General features: G+C 45.7%; 1 protein-coding gene across 3 annotated transcripts in view; it reads right to left on the reverse strand.

Annotated features, from left to right (window-relative positions):
• Positions 1–18,569, reverse strand: part of RAP1GAP2 (RAP1 GTPase activating protein 2) — a 217,561-nt gene that overhangs the window by 53,114 nt on the left and 145,878 nt on the right. For all 3 annotated transcript variants that reach the window (XR_001145542.1, XM_012726333.1, XM_012726334.1), the window contains 3 exons: positions 5,456–5,491; positions 926–970; positions 163–195 (listed from right to left, as the gene is read on the reverse strand). Coding sequence is in view for 2 of the 3 variants with exons in the window: in XM_012726333.1 (XP_012581787.1) it covers positions 163–195; positions 926–970; positions 5,456–5,491 (114 nt within the window). In the remaining variant the exon portion in view is untranslated. The remainder of the gene's footprint in view (positions 1–162; positions 196–925; positions 971–5,455; positions 5,492–18,569) is intronic.

The raw sequence follows: 18,569 nt of genomic DNA on the forward strand, positions 1-18,569 counted from the left end.
AAAAGTTGAAGTTACAAATGGCAAGACAGGAAGAGACCTCAGGACCTCAACTCCTGGGCAAGGTTCCCTCCTGCATGTGGCCGAGCAAAGATCACCCCCATCAACACCGCCCACCCCCCAGCCCGCCCCAGAAGTTTACAGCGTGGTCAGGGCTGCCCCTACCTCATCGATGCTGGGGTACGGGATATAGTCATCCTGCAAGACAAACCAGACAAGACCACCTTCAGTCCCACAGCACCCGTGAGTCTGTCGCTCTCCGCTTTCTCCCAGGGCTGGAGAGGGGTGTGCTGAGGGCCTAGCAGGCTGCCCCAGGGCTTTGGACACATCCTCAGGAAGAAGACCAAATGGACAGCAGCCTAGAGGCAGCTCTGGGTCTGGCTTCTCTTGCTTTTTCCCAATTATCATAACTTGAACACACCCCCACCAGCTGAAGATGCAGTGCACAAAGGCGCTGAATTACCCTCCCGAGTGGCACTAAGTTCTCTAATATATAATAGGAAGGCGACGTCTGATCCCACTAATCCCTGCTCCAGGCAAAGGGACTGATCTGCGTGATGCGCTGTACCCCTGGGCCTTGGAAAAGGAGACTGAATCTGAGCTCTGTCCCCCGCTGGAACCCAGAGCAGAGCCTGACACCACAGAGGCTGTGCGCAGTCCATGCCAGAGAAGAAGCAGAGGAGCCAAGCCAAGCTGCAAGCATTAGGTCTCACCAACGTCTGTACCCGGCCCTCGCTGGGGCTGCCCAAAAGGCATCACGCTGTCCGCCGTGCGCCAGCCAACGCGGGCAACCCCTCAGTTGACTCTTGGTGGCAATTAGAGTGAGACAGCCGAAGGCAGCAGAACCCAGCAAACCAGTGGCTTTACTGCCTTCCTCGGACTCAGTCCTGCTGGGCCCACCTGGCTGCCACACACCCACCCAGCCCACCTTATTCTTCTGGGGTCCTGGCTTCTGCTCTTCGAGCTTGATCCCCTGCAGAAACAAGGAAAAGAGGGTGCATGGAAAAGCAAAGGTCACAAAAAAGGAGCCCCACAGAGGCGTCTCCTGAGAGGAGGAAGAGGGAAGAGGCAGTTAGTACCAGAGGTTAGTAATAACAGCAGAAGCCGGCGTGCGCTGGGCCTTGCACGTTACACTCCTGGTCACAGTCAGTCCTTACAGCAGCCCCAGTGAGTCAAGAGCATGGACTTGAGCCAGATTTCAGGGTTTAAACCCAGCACTGTCTCTGACAATCCCAGGGACTGAGTCACAGAACTTCTCCACAGCGCCATCTTTACACGGGAGCTATAAGGGAACGGACCATGGCAGTAAAGCTTAAACACTGGTAGTGTGTCTGGAAGCGTCCCTGGAGTGGACCATGGAGAAGACAGCATCATCAGCCTCACACTGAAACATCTCCCCCAGGCTCTCAGAGCCAACAGGTGAGGGCTGAGGGTGGGGCCTGGGTCCATGTGGGGTCAGTCAGCACTCTGGAACCCCCACATACCACTGCGCCCATCCCTGCTGGGAAGGCCCCCAGGCGACAGCCAGGGGGCATGCACCCAGCCCTCCCTCCACCTCGTCTTACTATGGGTGACCCGTGACAAAGCGGAGCCTCTCGTGGCCTCCACAGCTCCATCTACAAGATGAGGAGCCTAACACTCACCCTCCCCTGCACAAATGTATCACCCTGAGGATCACGACTGGCCCTGACTCGAGGGGCCCACCAGCAGGTGTCTCGAAAATCCACTTGTGGGAGCTTCGGCTTTATCTAGTGGTCCTACATCAAGTTCTGACTTAGCTGAGTTTTGTGGAAGGGGAGTGCTTGGCATTCCCAAGATTGTCTGAATAAATCAAATGAGAGTGGGAGATGGCAGGACACACCATTAGAAACAGGTCTCCTTTGCAGAGCACAGAAGTGGACACAGGCCTATCGGGAGAGCACACACTGCGATCCTAACCTTAGCGCTGGTCTCCTCTCTCTTCTGAAGCCTTCAGCACCTTTTAACCCGTGAGTAAACTGAGCTGCTTGCTTGTGGGAGGCGGCTGCTTGCCTCAGTCCCACAGCTAGTGCGTGGCGAGGCTTGAATGGGAAACCAGCTGCCTGTCCGCCAAATGCAGGGCCCATGCCGTAGCCCTTGGGTCAGTCTCCCGCTCCCTGGGTGGATTTACTCCAAGGCTTCTCCAGACTTCTCTGGACTGAGTCAGCCTGTTGCTCTGTCCAGGAGGGCGTGGGAAGGCCGCTCCCACCAGACAGGTGCTCCTCTCCCCACACAGGGAGGAAACTGCCTGGGTGGCCCTGCACCCACTGTCCAGGGACGCAGGTGGGAAGAAAGAAGAGGTGATGTCAGGAGTTTGTTTTGTTTGTCCTCCCTTAGTCATCCCTACCTGGGAACAGCCCCTGGGGTGGAAGATCCTCCCTCCATCCTCTCCCAAGGACAGTGCTATTTCCCGGCACACCCCTCCTGTGCCTCTGCTTCAATGGGCGGTATTATTATTGTTGTTGTTGTTGTTGTTGTTGTTGTCATCATTATTAATATTATTATCATTATTATTAGTAGTATTAGCCTCCCTGCTGTTCCTGGAGGCTCAGAGAGGCCAAGCAGCTACTTGGATACTCAGCTAGGGAATGCCAGGGTTAGGACGTGAACCCAGGACCAAAGGGACCCAGAGCTTGTGCTCTTTGCCCCTGTGGCTTCTCAGGAAGTGTGTCCTTTGAATTCCCAGGCTCTTGGGCTGGAGGTCAGGAGTCCTGGAACCTAGTTCCAGAGCACCCGGACTCTACTGTCTGAGGCGCCGTCTCCGCAATGTAGAGAGAAGAAATGGCACCCAAGCTCAGGGACAGAATCTGGCCCCTTGCCCCTGCTTCGTCGCCACCAGTTCCCCATATGTACACTTCACAGAGTTGGAAACTGGGCCAGTGAGAACCTGGGACCAGCGGGCACATGGTGGGAACCGAAACACTGGGAAGTGTGGTCTTAGCTCCCAACAATCTCAGCGAAGATGGAATCAACAAACCACCCACAGGATCAGAAGACAAAGTGGGAGCACAAAATGAAGATTCTGGATATCCAGAGGCCACGCAGCCTCGAAACAACAGAGCAGTAGGAAGTCAGTTAACTGGGGCTGACTTATGTGCTGGGAGAAGCCCTATGCAAAGACAGGGGGTGCCAGCTGGGGTGAGCTAATGGTGGGTTACCGGAGCAGCCAGAGAGAAGGCATGGTGAAGACAGGCGCATGGCAAACCCCCACCGGCATCCATGGGCTGCAGGGGAAAATCCCAGCTTTCCTCCCAGCCTCAGAGACTAATTACACACTGCCTCCCACCACTCTCTGTCAAGGCACGTGCCATCTGTGTTTCCACAGCTTGACTGGAAATCCCCCAAATGCATGTGAAATTCGTAGTCCACGCTGCTGGGCACAGAGGGTGTGTACTGTGATAATGGCACGACCTCTGATGACAGTCTCCCTCAGGCCCTCCGTTTCCAACGGCTGATCGGCTACCTGGCTGTCCGGATCAGGACCACGCAAGCCAGCTGGCCCCTGCAGCGCTCCCAGCCACGCCACCTGCATCTCAGGACTGCAGTGGGCACGTCTGTGCCTCTCCTCCTACAGCTCCCAGAGCATTACTTAGAAGCTCCCAGCTTGAGGCCGCAGCATCCACTTAGGGTAAAAAGCTTCTTACTAGGGCAGCGCTGGCTCTGGGGGCTACTTACTAGTCATTAGTCCTTGAGAGCTTTATTTTAGCTCTGTGCCTCAGTTTACTCAGCTGTGAAATGGAGATGCTAGTCATTATCATCATCATCATCCCACTTCCTGTAAGAATTGCCAGGTAGAAATAAGATAACATCTGTCAGTCTCTGAGCCCAGCCAAGTACTTAAAATATCTGCGCTATTAGTAGCAGCTTCTTCCCGATCTTTTCACCTATATCAATAAGCCTCTGGATCTCTCCCCATACCGCCTAGGCCAGCAGTGAGCTCTGATCCCAGGGTGGAGTAGCTTTAAAGTAACGAAGCTCCAAATCCTCATTAAACACTGGTTTTTTATACGGTGCCCACCAAGTATTTACATGTTATTTTATCCCAGCAGCCATGTGAGTGGGTATTTTTATTCTGATGTATTTTTAGAGGTTGTGATATTCTGATGTACAATAAGAGATACAGATTCGGTCTTCATCTGGTTCCTGGCAGGAACTCCTAGAACCTTTGGAATTCCCTAAGGGACAAAGCGACGTGAGCATTCTTTTGTTGTGTTTGTCCTTCTGAAACAGCTCCAGAAACATAAAGGTGAAAGGAGTGTTTTGTTATTCATATATTTATGTTAATGAGCTTATGTTAATAAGGTGGCTTCTGGAAGGCCCCTAAGGAAGGGGGGAGCTGGTTGCCAGGGGAACCAACAAGGAAAAGAGGGTTGGAACTTGCAGCCCTACCTCCCAACCTCCAGGGAGAGGAGAGGGGTTGGAGGTTGGGAAACAACCAATGGTTTAATCAATCATGCCTAGGTAATGAAGCCTCCAAAATTAAAAAAAAAAAAAAGGGGTCTCCAAGTCTGAGCTTCTGGGGAGTGATGCTCAGAAAGCAGGGAGACTTAGGGCCTCTTCCCCACATCTCATCACAGGCATCTCTTCCATGCACTGCTCCTGAATTAAACCCTTTTATAATAAGTTGGTAATCACGTAAGTATATTACTTCCCTGAGCTCTGTGAACCACTCTAGCAAAATTAACTGCACCCAAAGAGGGAGTCATGGGAACCTCCAATATGTACCAGGCAGTCAGAAGCATAGTTGTGGTTTCACATCTGAATGACAGACCAGGATCCAGTCCTGGGGGGCAGAACCCTTAACCTGGGGGGCCTGACCTCTGGAAAGATGATGTCAGGATGGAATTAAGTTGTAGGACACCCTAGTGATGTCACAGAGGGGTCTGGCAGGGGAAAAACTACCAGTCACTCGGTGTTAGAGTGAGGCAACAGGCATGCTGTGATAGACAGAAAATGAGGGCGACAGGCTTAGAGAAGGAAAGGAGCTCGTTGGCACAAGTGTTAGATCTATTGCTATACCGCTCCACTTAGAAATCAAGCAGATGCAGGATTCGCAGTCAGGTCTGTATTCCACCTGGGCTCTGCCTCTCCCAAACACGATGACTCCCTAAGGAAGCGCTTTCCCTCCAACCTCCTTCCAGAGCAATGGACCCTCTCAAGTTCTCCCCATGTTCTAGGGTTTATGGCCTTCCCTCTGTGGACTGGGGGACTGTGTTTTTAATCTCCTGCCCACAGGCAGGAGCCTCCCCAGAACCCTTCTTTCGGTTCAGTGTGGAAATGACCTCACGTTGTCGGGTTATTGACATGTGAATTATCCTTCTCTGGCAGGCCCCCCAAAGTCCCCAAACTCTCCTCATGGATTCTGCATGGCATGTGTCCCCCAAGGTTACCGCTACAAATGCACATACACACCTCGTTCCCCCAAATTGAGGGTACTCACCTGCATTTTCTCCAACATCTCGAAGAACTCTGCCGACTGAAAGACATAAGAGGGTGGGGAGAGAAAGATGGGGGTTCAGGCAGGTCTACAGAGAAACTACACCCACTGTCTGGAAGCTTAGCCCAGGTCTCCCTGGGGACAAAATTCATTTGGATCAAGAGAGAAGATAATGTGGTTTTGCCTTTGCAGGGCTGGAGGGCCAGAACACCCACATAACTGAAGAAAAAAGCCACTCAGCCTCTGCAAAGAGAGAGGGCGGGGTGGTCCCTGGGAAAATCCAAGTTCTCCAAAAGCCTGTGAGCCCTGGGATTCAGCCTCCAGCAGAATGCGTCTTGGGGGTGTCATCAACCCAATAGTGGGGCCAAGGCACTCAACACAAGCAGTTTTCCAACTTTCCTGGCAACACAGCTCTTCCAACACTTAAAGCTCCAACACTTAAAACAGCAAAAGCAGTTGTGGGGCCTGCGCCCATGAGGCCTCTGCCTGTCCCTTCAGGCGCCACTTTGGGAATATCCGCTTGTGTGTCCCTAAGCCGCTGAAGGGCAGCCTCCAGAGGCATCAACAGACTATTTTTTAAACTTCAAACACATAAAATCCAATATTTTAGCCTACTTTAGTGCTACCTTTGTAAACTTCAGGTGAGGCAAAGAAGAGGAAAAAGGAAGCAGGTTAGAGGCTGTAAAGGGATAAAAACTTCACTCCAACAAAACCCATACAGAAGAAGGCCGCTCAGAAGTTTCCCCACTCCCCATCCCATGCCAATAGTTATAGTTTCCTATTGTCACCCCCATGCCCATATCTAGGGGCTGGTGAGCCATGAGTTAATGCGCCAAAGCTGTCCCCAGATGAATAGGGGACAAAAGCAAGCAGCAGAAAGAGGCCACTTTGTGCACAGGTGTAAAACGCTCTCCCTCCTCTGGAAGCAACAGGCCAGAACAGCCTGGAGCTCAGAATCCACAGAGGAGACGCTCCAGAGGAAGGGCCCTAGTGGTGTCACATGGGGAAACACCTCGCTTCAGACCCGAAGATGCCATGTGACCTCTCACAGGATGGAGCTGGGCTGTCAGACACAAAGTCTCAGGCCCACCAGCACTTCAGATTCCAAGGTCTGAAAACCCCACATGTGAATGTGCAGAATTAAGAACAAACTCCAGCCACCCGTGAGGAGCTCCCGCTCCCAAACCCATTCACCCACTGCCTCAGTGCATCCTCACCAACGCCAGGCTCCAGGAGATCAACACTACTAGATGTAAAGAATGCCTATGAATCAATAAAACAAGAAAAAAGTGAGCAGAAAGAGGAAAAGGAAGCAGACGCAAGCAATCATCATTTTAAACACAAAGACTTCTGACTCAGCAATTCCTCTTCCAGGAAACTACACTATAAATAGCCTTACACATGTACATAAAAACAGATACAATGTTCACTACAACACTGTTTATAACAGGAAAAAGTGGAAATACCGTGAAAGTCAAGTTACAGAAAAGTAGAGTAAGCTACATTCATAGACTAAAAGACAAGTAACATGAATGACCTCATGTCATTCATGTGTGTCAATAAAATATATAAGTTAGATGAAATGGACAATTCCTAGAAATATACAAACTATCAAAAATTACTCAGGAAGAGATAGAAAATCTAAAAAAAACCTATAGTAAATAGAAGTTGAATAAATAATAAAAAAAAAAACATAAAGAAAACCCCAAACTGAGATAGCTTCATCTGTGAATTCTAGTATTAAAGGATTAATACTAATTTCTCACAAACGCTTCCAAAAATACAACTTATACAAGTCTAGTACTATTATACAAATCTAGTACTACACTGATACTGAAAGCAAAGACACAACCAAAAAAAACAAAAAACAAAAAACCTAAACTATACATCAATATTATTTATTAAGATAGATGCAGAAATTCACAACAAAATGCTAGCAAACTAGTCACATGTGAAAAGAATTATAAATCATGACCAGGTGGGATTCATTCTAATAATGTAAGAATGATTTAATACCTGAAGGTCAATCAAGATAATACATAACATGAATCAAACAAAAACACAAAAACCACCGCATCATTTTAATAGACATATTTAGAAAAAACATTTGAAAAAGCCAAAACCCTTTCTTGATTGAAAAGTAAAACACTCAACAAATTAGGAATAGCTGGTAAAGGGCATCTACAAAAAACACACAGCTGATGTTACAGTTAATAATGAAAAATAGATAACTTTACCGATAAAATAAGGAGCAAACCAAGGATATCCCCTCTCTCCAAGCCTATTTAACATTGTATTACATTGTACTAGAGGTTCCAGCTGGAGCACTTTGACAAGAAAACTATTTTTAAAAAGAGGTATTCAAATTGGTAAAGAATTGATACTCACAAATGACATGCTCTTCTATGCTGTATCTTTACTTTAAAGCTCTTAGAACTCATATATAATAAATTATGGCTGCAAGGTTGCAACACTTCAGATCACTAGACAGAAATCAATTATATTCCTATGAACAATCTAAATGAACCAATGAACAATCTAAAAATAAAATTAAGAAGCAATTCTAATTAAAATAGCAACAAAAAGAATTATGTGTAAACTTAACAAAGGAAGTGTAAAGCTTATATTCTGAAAAATATGGAACATTGATAAAATACAGTAATCCTAAATAAATGAGAAGAAATCCGTGATCATGTTTGGAAGAGTCAATATGATTAAGATAGCTATACAATCTAAACTGACCTACAATTCCAGTGCATGGACTTCAAAATCCTAGCTGCCACTTTGCAAAAACTGTAAAAGCTGATCCTAAAGTTGATTTGAAAACACAGTGGATTCAGAATAGTTTAAACATTCCTGACAAAGAACAACATTGGAGTTGTTCTTGAAAACTGGAAACTCACACTTCCCAACTTCAAAACTTATTACAAAGCAAAAGCTGTGTGTGCAGACGAGGGAAAGACACATAGATCAATGGAATAGAATTTAGAGTCCAAAATAAATTCATATACCTATGGCAACAGATTTATCAACAGGAGTGTCAGCATTTGATGGAGTCACTTTCACAAATTGTGCTGGGAAAACTGAATAGCCACATGGAAAACAATGAGGTTGGATCTTTATCTCACACAGTATACAAAAATTAACTGAAACTGGATAGTAACCTAAATGTAAGACTACTGCTATAAAATTCTTAGAAGACCACACAGGTAAATCTTTGTGGCCTTGGATTTGGCAATGGTTTGTTAGATATGACACACAAACCACATTCAACAAAAGAAAACATCAATAAATTAGGCTTTGCCAAGTTTTAATTTTTGCTCTTCAATGGACACTATTATGGTTAAAAAAAAACAGAATAAGTGAAAATATTTGCAAATGATAGCTGATATCTGTCAAGGGACTTTTTTATCTAGACCATAAAAAAAAACTCTTACAAATCAGGCCCTCCCTGGTGGCACAGCAAGTTAAAGCACAGCACTGAGAAGCTAAAGCCACTTCCGCATGAGTTCGATTCCCGCCTGCCCCAGAGGTGACCACATGGTGGGGCAGACCTCTCCTGACCTGCCCGCTGCTCCCCTCAGCAGTGTACTTCATCCATCTGCCTGTTCTGTTCCCTGCTCTGTCTCTGGTGAAGCCTCTCGCCACCCCTGAGCCTCTGGCCTGTACCCCAGTTCTGTATGTACAAATAAATAAATCTTTAAAAAAAAAAAAAACTCTTACAAATTAGACAAAAAGGTATATAACTTCATTTAATGAGCAAATGACCGAATAGACATTTTTCCAAAGAAGACATCCAAACAGACAATAAGCATTGCAAAGTTTCTCAATATCATTAGTTGCTGAGAAATGTAAATCAAAACCACAGTGAGAGACCACTTCACACTGACTAGGATGGCCTTACTCAAAAAAACAAATAGTAGCAAGTGTTGGCAAGACATGTAGAAATCTGGAACCTACTTCCCACTGCTAGTGGGAATGGAAATGTTACTGCCCAGGTGGAAAATAATCCGGTGGTTCCTCAAAAAGTTAAAGAGTTACCACTTCACCTAGCAATTCCACGGTGGGGTATATGCTTCAAGGAAATAAAAACATATGTCCACACAAAATCTCATATGCCAGTGCTCACAGAAAGAGTCACAATATCCAAAGACTGGACACAGGGCAAACATCTATTAACTCAAGGAAATTATGGTTACTTTGGTGGTAGGGACATTGCTGTAACATAGGTCTAAGGAGGTAAGAACCTATTATCCTAAGTCATATGCACTGTTGTAAACTAATGATACCTAAATGAAAAAAATAAAAATAAAACAACATACTATGTTAAAAATATATATATGGCATATCATACAATGGAATAATACTCGACCATAAAAACATAAAAATGGACTTAAATACTGATAAATGCAATATGGATAAATCTTGACAATTTATGGTAATTGAAAGATGTCAGATGCAAACAACCACATAGTATGATTTCATTTATATAAAATGTCCAGAATAGGCAAATCTAAAGAGATAAAAAGTAGATTTGTGGTTGTGTAATAGGAGGTTAGGAAAGGGATAGACAAAGTATACAGAGTTTTGGGTGTGGTTTTTTTTTCAGGCAGTGAAAATGTTGTAAAATTGGTTGTGGTGATGGTTACACAATTCTATGAATATACATTGAATGTGCTCCTTGAAATGGATGACTTAATGGTACATGAATTATATCCCAATAAAATAATTTCAAAAAAATACTGTGCAGTCATTCAATAAGAAAGCAACTGATTTATATTGCCTACATAAAACAATCTCCAAGATATATTAAGCATGGGGAGAGGAAAATAAAGATCAGCACAAAGAATATGATCTCATTATTTAAAAAGATTTATTTATTCATGCAGACAGAACTAGGGTACAGGCCAGAGGTGTGGGGGCTGAGAGGATTCACCAGAGACAGAGAGGGGAGCAGAATAGGCAGACTGACAAACTACACTGCTGAGGGGAGAAGACAGGAGAGATCTGCTGTGCCATGTCAGTGAGCTCCCTGGCTGGGGATCGAACCTGTGCTGAAGCCACTGGGCTGCAACTAGCTTCATACTGCTGCACTTTAACCCATTAGTGCCACCAAGGAGGGCCCAGAATATTACCTCATTTTTTTTTTTAAAGATTTATTTATTTGTGCATACAGAACTGGGGTACAGGCCAGAGGCTTACGGGCGGTGAGAGGCTTCACCAGAGACAGAGTGGGGAACAGAACAGGCAGATCGACGAAGTCCACTGCTGAGGGGAGCAGCGGGCGGGTCAGGAAAGGTCTGCCACACCATGTGGTCACCTCCGGGGCAAGCGGGAATCGAACTCATGTGGAGGTGGCCTTAGATTCTCAGTGCTGTGCTTTAACCCGCTGCGCCACCAGGGAGGGCCCATATTACCTCATTTTTATAAAAATGAAACCTATAGGTGTATATATAAATGAATAGAGACATGGAAACAGATACCTCAACAAAATCTAAAAGGGATTTTAACAAAAAGGGGGGGATGAGAGTAATTAATGGGGACTATTTTACAAGCATGTATACCTACATTACTCACATAGTTAAATTTCAGATTACAAAAATATAAGTTTTGTAAGGGAAACAGAAAAATGTGCAAAGTGCATAAGCAATTTTCTAAAGGTGAAATATAAAATGAACAATAAACACACAGACATGCCCAACCTCCCTAGTTATTAAAGAAGTTGAAATAGTAAGATATCTATCCTATATCCAACTGGCCAAGAACAAAAAGAAAAGCCAATGTTGGCAAAGATAAGGAGTCCAGGACTCAGAACTACGGGAAGTGTGCAGCAGGTACAACCTTCTGAAGGACGCTTGGGAACTGTATGTCCGAAGCCTTAAAAATGTTCACAGATTTTGGTCCAAGAAACCGCCAGTGGGAATTTCCTTTAAAGCACTTATTTGGGCAAACACACAACACAATGAAACAAGAATATTTACCACAACATTGTTTATATGCAAAAAAGTATAAATAGTCAAAGTACCCACCAGCAAAAGAGTAAATAATATACAGGAGTATATCTACAATTATATACTCTAGAGGAGATCTGTATTGATTAAGCTAGCATAAAGATTCACAATGCTTTGCTAAGTAAGAAAAATGACCTTAAAACAAGATGCTGCCGTATTTTAGTTAAATTTTAAAAGCTTCTTTGGTGAGGAGTGTGTGTGTGCTCACATGTACACACACATGAATACACACATCACCTAACCAGAGAAAAACACCTTGAAGCATACATGCCAAAGTGAATTAGAAGTTATAAACAATTTTGTCCTTTTTGTTTTTCAATTTTTTAAGAGATTTATTTGTTTATGCATACAAGAACTGGGGTAAATGCCTGAGGTGCAGGAAGTAAAAGGATTCACCAGAGACGGAGAGGGGAGCCGAACAGGCAGATCTACTGGAACACACTGCTGAGGGGAGCAGTGGGCGGGTCAGGAGAGGTCTGCTGCTCCATGGGGGTCACCTCCCTGGTCGGCACTGAACTCATGCTGCAGTGGCTGCAGACAGCTTCATAATGTTGCACTTTAACCTCTTAGGTACGTACCAGGGAGGCCCCTGTTTTTTCAATTTTTTCAATTTTCTGTAACTACAAAATTATTTGCTTAACTTATCAAAGTTCAATTCTGGAATCGCTGTTTTTAAAACTTCAACTCCTAAGTGAACATACTGACACTCCTTTCTTTGCTTCCCTCAACCCTGCTACAGGCCCTTCTTCCTCCATAACAGGATGTTCAGGAACACGAGGCTACCGCCTGCAGGGCTCACAGAAAGCCCCTGGATTCAGGCCAATTCATTTTCTGGCCTCACCTTGACTCTCTGGATTACAGACTACAAGGCTCTCCTAAACCACCCCCAAATTCAGCTCACCCTCTGCTATCTACACAATCAAAAAATACTAACATATATTCTTAAACAAGAATATATGTTAATCAATTAACCCAAATGAACAAGACCTGCAAGGCTTGGATTGGGTGCTGAAGTAGTAGGCAAGAGCTGTTGCCAGGGTGCCTGATCTTAAAAAACGAGACAAAGCTGTCCAGGGTCAAGTTTCAGATGACTGGTGTCACCATGGCTTAGAGGAGACATAAAGCCCTTTTTGCTGAGAAGTCAAGTGTATGTATTCTCTATTGGCTGTGTGACAAATTACTCCAAAACTTAGTGACTGCAAACAATTTGTGGATCAGGAATTTGAAAGTGGCTTAGCTGTGTGGGTCTAGCACTGGGCTTCTCAGAGGGTCACAGTTAGGATGTCGGGGTAGGGGGGCCTCCCTGGTGGTACAATCAGTTAAAGTACAGCACTGTGAAGCTATCATAGCCTCTGTAACATGAGCTCGATACCCAGCCAGGGAGCTGACACACATGCAACAGCAGACCACTTTTGACCTGCCTGCTGCTCCCCTCAGTAGTGTATTTCAATAGATCTGCCTGTTCTGCTCCCCACTCTGTCCCTGGTGAACCCTCTCACCCCCCACACCTCTGGCTTATACCCCAGTTCTTGTGTATGCATAAATAAATAAATCTTAAAAAAAAAAAAAAGTGGTCAGCTGGGGCTGATCATCAGCAGATGTGACCGGCAAGGACTCTGCCCCCAAGATGGCGCTTCCCCAAAGCTGCTGGCCAGCGGCCCAGTTCCTGCCACCTGGACCTCTCCACAGGCTGCCTGAGCAGCCTCACAACATAGTAGCTGACCCTCCTGGGAAAGCAATCCAAGAAGGAAAGCACACAGGGAGCTATAGTCTCTAAAGTTCTGAAAATATCTTTCCCGATTATCCTATTCACTAGAGGTAAGTCTCCAAGACCAGCCAACTCTCAAGGGGAGAGGAATTCGCTTCCACCCTTGAAAGAATCAAAGAATTTGTGGATATAGTCTAAGACAAATGCATCAAAGGTTTCTTGCAAGATATGGGATCCCAGCCACACAGGATAAACGTGCCATCGAGAGAAGTCGAGGAGAGTATTATTGTGTGCTAACTTCATGAGCAGAAGTGGGAAGATGAGGGCACACAACGTGTGTTTGAGGAACAGTACATGGTCACTCTGACTGGACTGTGGCTGTGGGGACAGCATCATGAAAATTAGACTAGAGAGGCAGGCCAGCATGTAGGCCTGTGTGACTCAGTGCCAGGAAGCCAGGCTTCATCTGGATGGCAGTGGAGAGCAACTGAGGTCCATTAGAAAGACACAGAGGCAGCAGCATCTAGGGGCCAAAGCCAGGTCTGGAGGGGCTGACTTGTTACTGCCCAGTGTGGTGTGAAGCACGTTGCTCAGTCTGTCTTAATACTCCTGAACATGGAATCAAACAACCCCGCCTTTAGGGGTTCACGTGCAGAAGCAGTACAAGAGTGTAGACAAGACGTGTCGGGCTGAAGATGATCCATTGCGAGCCCTCGGCAAGCAGCAGGTATGAGTGGAGAAGGAATTATCGAGGAAGTTCACTCTCTCAGGAAACAAGCTTTGTCCTGCTGGGAGTCCGTCCAGGGGCTTGAGGAGACTCACCTCTCCACCTCCAGGATACTTAATGTTCCCTGACTTCACTGGCCTTCCCAGGAGAATGCTAGGATAAAAATGGCTCTGTGTTTCCTGAATGAAGATGCTCATGGCCTGGGGGTGGCACAGGCATTGGGAGGGGAGGATGATGCTTCAGCCTCAGCCTTGAGTCATATGCTAGGTGAATGTGTCCTGGGTGGACAGTGCCCCCTAAATGCCATCCATGAAGCAGTGGCTACTTGATCTCAGCTAGACTGGCTCTCCAATGGGACAGTTTCAGTCCTGGCAAAGAATGGGTCTCCCTTTCCACCCTGAAGCAGGGTGACTCAGGCCAGCCTGGAACAGCAGCTCCAGTCATCAGCCCCACCCTTGTCCACATCCCCAAGATAGCTTCACACAGCCACGGGTGCACACAACAGGCACTTAATAAATGCTCGCTGACTCACTGGCATTGTCTCAAAGGCCCTTGAGGTAGGCCAGAATGTGGTCCTCCCCAGGGCACCCTCAGAAAGGGGATCTCCCTCCATCAGGAAGCCAGGCACTAGATTTTTACAGAGAAATGGAATTCTGCCTCCTCGTCTCTGGCAGCATCCGCTCAGCTGTCTACTTTATTATTAGCAACAGCCGCTGCCACCCAAATCAGAGCGGTGGCCAGCATTTCCCATGGGCTCTGCGCTAACAGCCAGTCGAGAAGGCTGTGAAATAATCACCCAGAGCTAGCACTTGGCCAAGGAAATCGCAGGCTGGGCCCAAGGGTTCCATCCAGGCTCCATCCCCGCACTCCCCACCTCCCAATATAGAAACCACTAGTCTTCCTTCCGAAGGGAAGGAGCAGTCGTCCTCGGGCTGGGGGAGGGATGCTGGAGGAGGTTTGAGCAGCAGGAGCAGAAGTGAACAGGAAGTGTAAGGCCGGTCTTGAGAAACCTTCCAGATGCTGGCTTGCTGGGCTGGGTGCGGGCGCTGCCGTCAAGTGGCAGCAAAGGAAGGACCATGGTGTCTGCATGGTATCTGCAGTATGTGCAAGAATAAGAGGAACACCGCTGCCCATCTTGCCACCCTGTGACCTTCCTGCGGAGAGAAGCCTGGCCAGCCTTTCTCTGCCCCACACAGGGAGCTGGCTTTGCCTGAGAAGGGGGCCAACTCTCTCCTCCTCACTGCATTCCATTTGGGGAGCCCCCGACTAGTGCTTCCCCCTCTGACCTTATGTGGAGAAATGACACCCAGTGACAACCATCAGGTTCCTGCTGAGCATCCTGCCCCAGCTCTGAGCAACTCTCCTCCCCTCCTGGAGGTCGCAGCAGCCTCCCCCACCCCCAACCAAGGAGGCACCACACTTCCTCTGCTCACAACAGGATACTGGGTGAGTGCCTGCACCCCAATGCTGAGTAACCTGATGCACAGGGCTTGGAGGAGGGGTCACATGAGCCATTGCAAATGCCCAATACCGAACACACAGTAGGACAGCCTCCTTCTATCTGCCCACCTCGATCCAGGACACACTATGGGGCTGAAGACATGTCAACAGCAGAAAGAAACATTCAAACAAGATAAGGATAGAGAATAAGTGTTCAGCAGCCCACATGGTCCCAGGACAGTGGGACAGAGATGTGACTGGGCAGTGCTGGGGTTGGGGGGAGGAAAACTGGGGTCAGCAAGTTTCTGGTCCCAATGGAGAAGGAAGATAACGCACACACACACACACACACACACAATGATTTCTGGAGAGTTTCATGAAAAGAATTTTCCGTTTGAGGGAGCTAGAAACACAGAACACTCACCTCACATGCTGGATGTGCCCTATGGCTGCCTGCCCACAGCACACACTGCACTGCCCTGGCCCTGCCAGGGCGCAGAGGCCCCTTGCACAGGGCATGCAGGAGAGGGCCAGCCGGCTGCCAACCTCGCTGCTGGGCCTGAGGAAAATACCAGGGCTGTTCCCCGCGGGAAGGCAAAGGGTAGTCACTAGGGCAGAAGGTCCTTAGGGCAGAACACTGTTTATTTTGTTCACTGCTGTATCCCTGGGCCTGGAACTGCATGGGACACAGTAGTAGATGCTCAATAAACATTTGCTGAATGAATAACTGACTACCCTCCCAAGCAAGGTAAGAATGAAGCAGGCAGAGGCTGAGTTTGAGGGCTGCAAGTGGACAGAGCTGGCTCCTCAGGATGGTAACAGTTAGGGTTGGAAAGGTCAGTGTAAGCAGTAGTAAAATGTTTTCTGTTCTGTGGCCACAGGCTGCACCCCTCATCCGAGACAGCCAACCCTATCGCCATAGGATGTTCCAGTGATAAAATGCATCCAGCGCAGGTTCTGTTTCAGCCAAGCCTCTCTTCCTCTCTCCTCCAACCTGCTTCCATGTGTCTCTTTCCCTTTTCTGGTCTCCCTCCCACCAACTCACACTGAGTACAGTTCCTCTGCTACTAGAGTCCTTCAGAGGCTCTGCTTCTGCTACGTAAGCTCAGGCAGATGGTTCTCCACTACCCAAGGCAGTAACAATGCCATAAAATTGCCTGGAGGGCTTGCTAAAGCGTGCATTCCTGGCCCTACCCAAGAGTTTCTGACTCCTGGCCAAAGAAACTGCATTTCTAACAAGCTCCCTGGTAATACTGATACACGAGGGACCACACTTGAAAAGCCACTGATCTATGAAATGAATCATGTTTAACACAAGTAGTGTGTGAAAGGGACCAACTTGGCCCAGAACAGAGATGAGGCAGGATGAGGGAGGGTGGGAGGAGGGTTCTTATGTGACATCTTAAAAATTAGATGTAAGTCTTATTATACGTAAGTCTCTTAAGAGAGAATTTGAACATGCTAATGACAATAGGTACCAGGCAAGTAACATAAAACAGTGAAGAACAAAGATTGGACAAAAAAATAACAAAGAGATCAAAAAACTCCTTACAAAAGCAGCTCAGGACCAGATGACGTCATGATAAGTTTTACCAAATATTTAAAGAAGAATAGGACAATCCTTTATAACCTCTTCCCCAAAAGGGGAGAGCAGAGAACACTTCCTAGCTTATTCTATGAGGCCAGTATTACCTAAATCATACAAAGACACTATAAGAAAACTATAGACCAGTATCCCTTACAGATGTAAAAATCTGCAACAAAATACTAGGACCAGAATCCAACAGTATGGGGATTTGATCAGGTAGAATTTATCCCAAGAATGCAAAGTTGGCTCAACATAAGAACATTTATCAACATAACATGCTAATAAAACAATGAGAAAATTCATATGATCATCTCAATCTCAACTGATGCAGAAAAGACACCTGACAAAAATTTAAGACACTTTCATGATAAAAATGGTCAGAGATCTGGAAGTAAAATGGAACTTCCTCAACATGATAAAGGGCTTTGTTTGTTTGTTTTTTTTTACTTCGCATTTAATATCGTGCTCAATGATACTCTTTGACCAGGAAGGCCATTGTACACCACTACTATTCAGTATATAATAAAAGTTCTGACCAGAGCAATTAGGCAAGAGGAAGAAATAAAAGGCATCCAAGTTAGAAAGGAAGAAAACTATCTCTATTTGCAGAGGACACGATCCAATCTAAAAAACTCCAAAGAATCCACAAAAAGTCTAGAGCTAATAAAGGAATTCAGCAAACTTGCAGAGTACAAAAATCAACATGTAAAAATCACTTGGGTTTTTTCTACATACCAGCAATAAACAATCTGAAAAGAAAATTAAGAAAGCAATACCACTTGGAAGAGCATCAAAAAGAAGAAAATACCTAGAATAATTTAACAAAGGAAGTAAAAAGATTTATACACTAAAAAGTACAAAACTCTGGTGAAAATTAAGGAAGTCTTAAATGGCATGACATGCTTTGCTCCTAGATTGGAAAACTTACAATTGCTAAAATGGCATCCAAAGTAATTTACATATTCAATGCAATCCCTATTAGAATCCCAGCTGAACGCTGTAGAAATTGAACAGCTGATCCTAAAATTGATATGGAAACTCAAGGAACACAGAATGGCCAAAACATTCTTGAAATAGAATCCACACTTCCTAATTTCAAAACCTTCCACAAAGTCATAGAGTGATCAAAATATTGTGGAACTGGTGTAAGAAAGGGAAAGAATTTAGTATACAGATACACCCACACATTTTTGGCCAACTGACTTCTGACAATAGTGAGAAGACCAGTTAATGGAGAAAGAATAGTCTCTTCAACAAATGGTGCTGGGAAAACTGGACCGCCACATGAAAAAGAATGAAGTGGACCCTCGCAATTCACACGACATTCAAAAATTAACTTAACGCAAAAATCTAAACCCCAGAGATAAAATTGTAAAACTCCTAAATGATAACTTAGGGGTAAATCTTCCTGAACTTAGATTTGTAATATCACACCAAGTGAAACAAAACATAGATAAATTATACTTCATCAAAATTTAGAGCTATTGTGCTTCCATGGACATTACCAAGAAAGTAAAAAGACAACAAACAGAATGGGAGAAAATATTTGCAAATAATATACCTGATAAGAGCCTAGTACTCTGAATAAATAAGTCTAATTACAAAAGCACCACCCAATGTTTAAATGGGCCAAGGAACTGAAT

This window comes from Condylura cristata, unplaced genomic scaffold (assembly GCF_000260355.1).
Source record: "Condylura cristata isolate star-nosed mole 26May11 unplaced genomic scaffold, ConCri1.0 scaffold00017, whole genome shotgun sequence".
NCBI classification, from domain to species: Eukaryota; Metazoa; Chordata; class Mammalia; order Eulipotyphla; family Talpidae; genus Condylura; species Condylura cristata.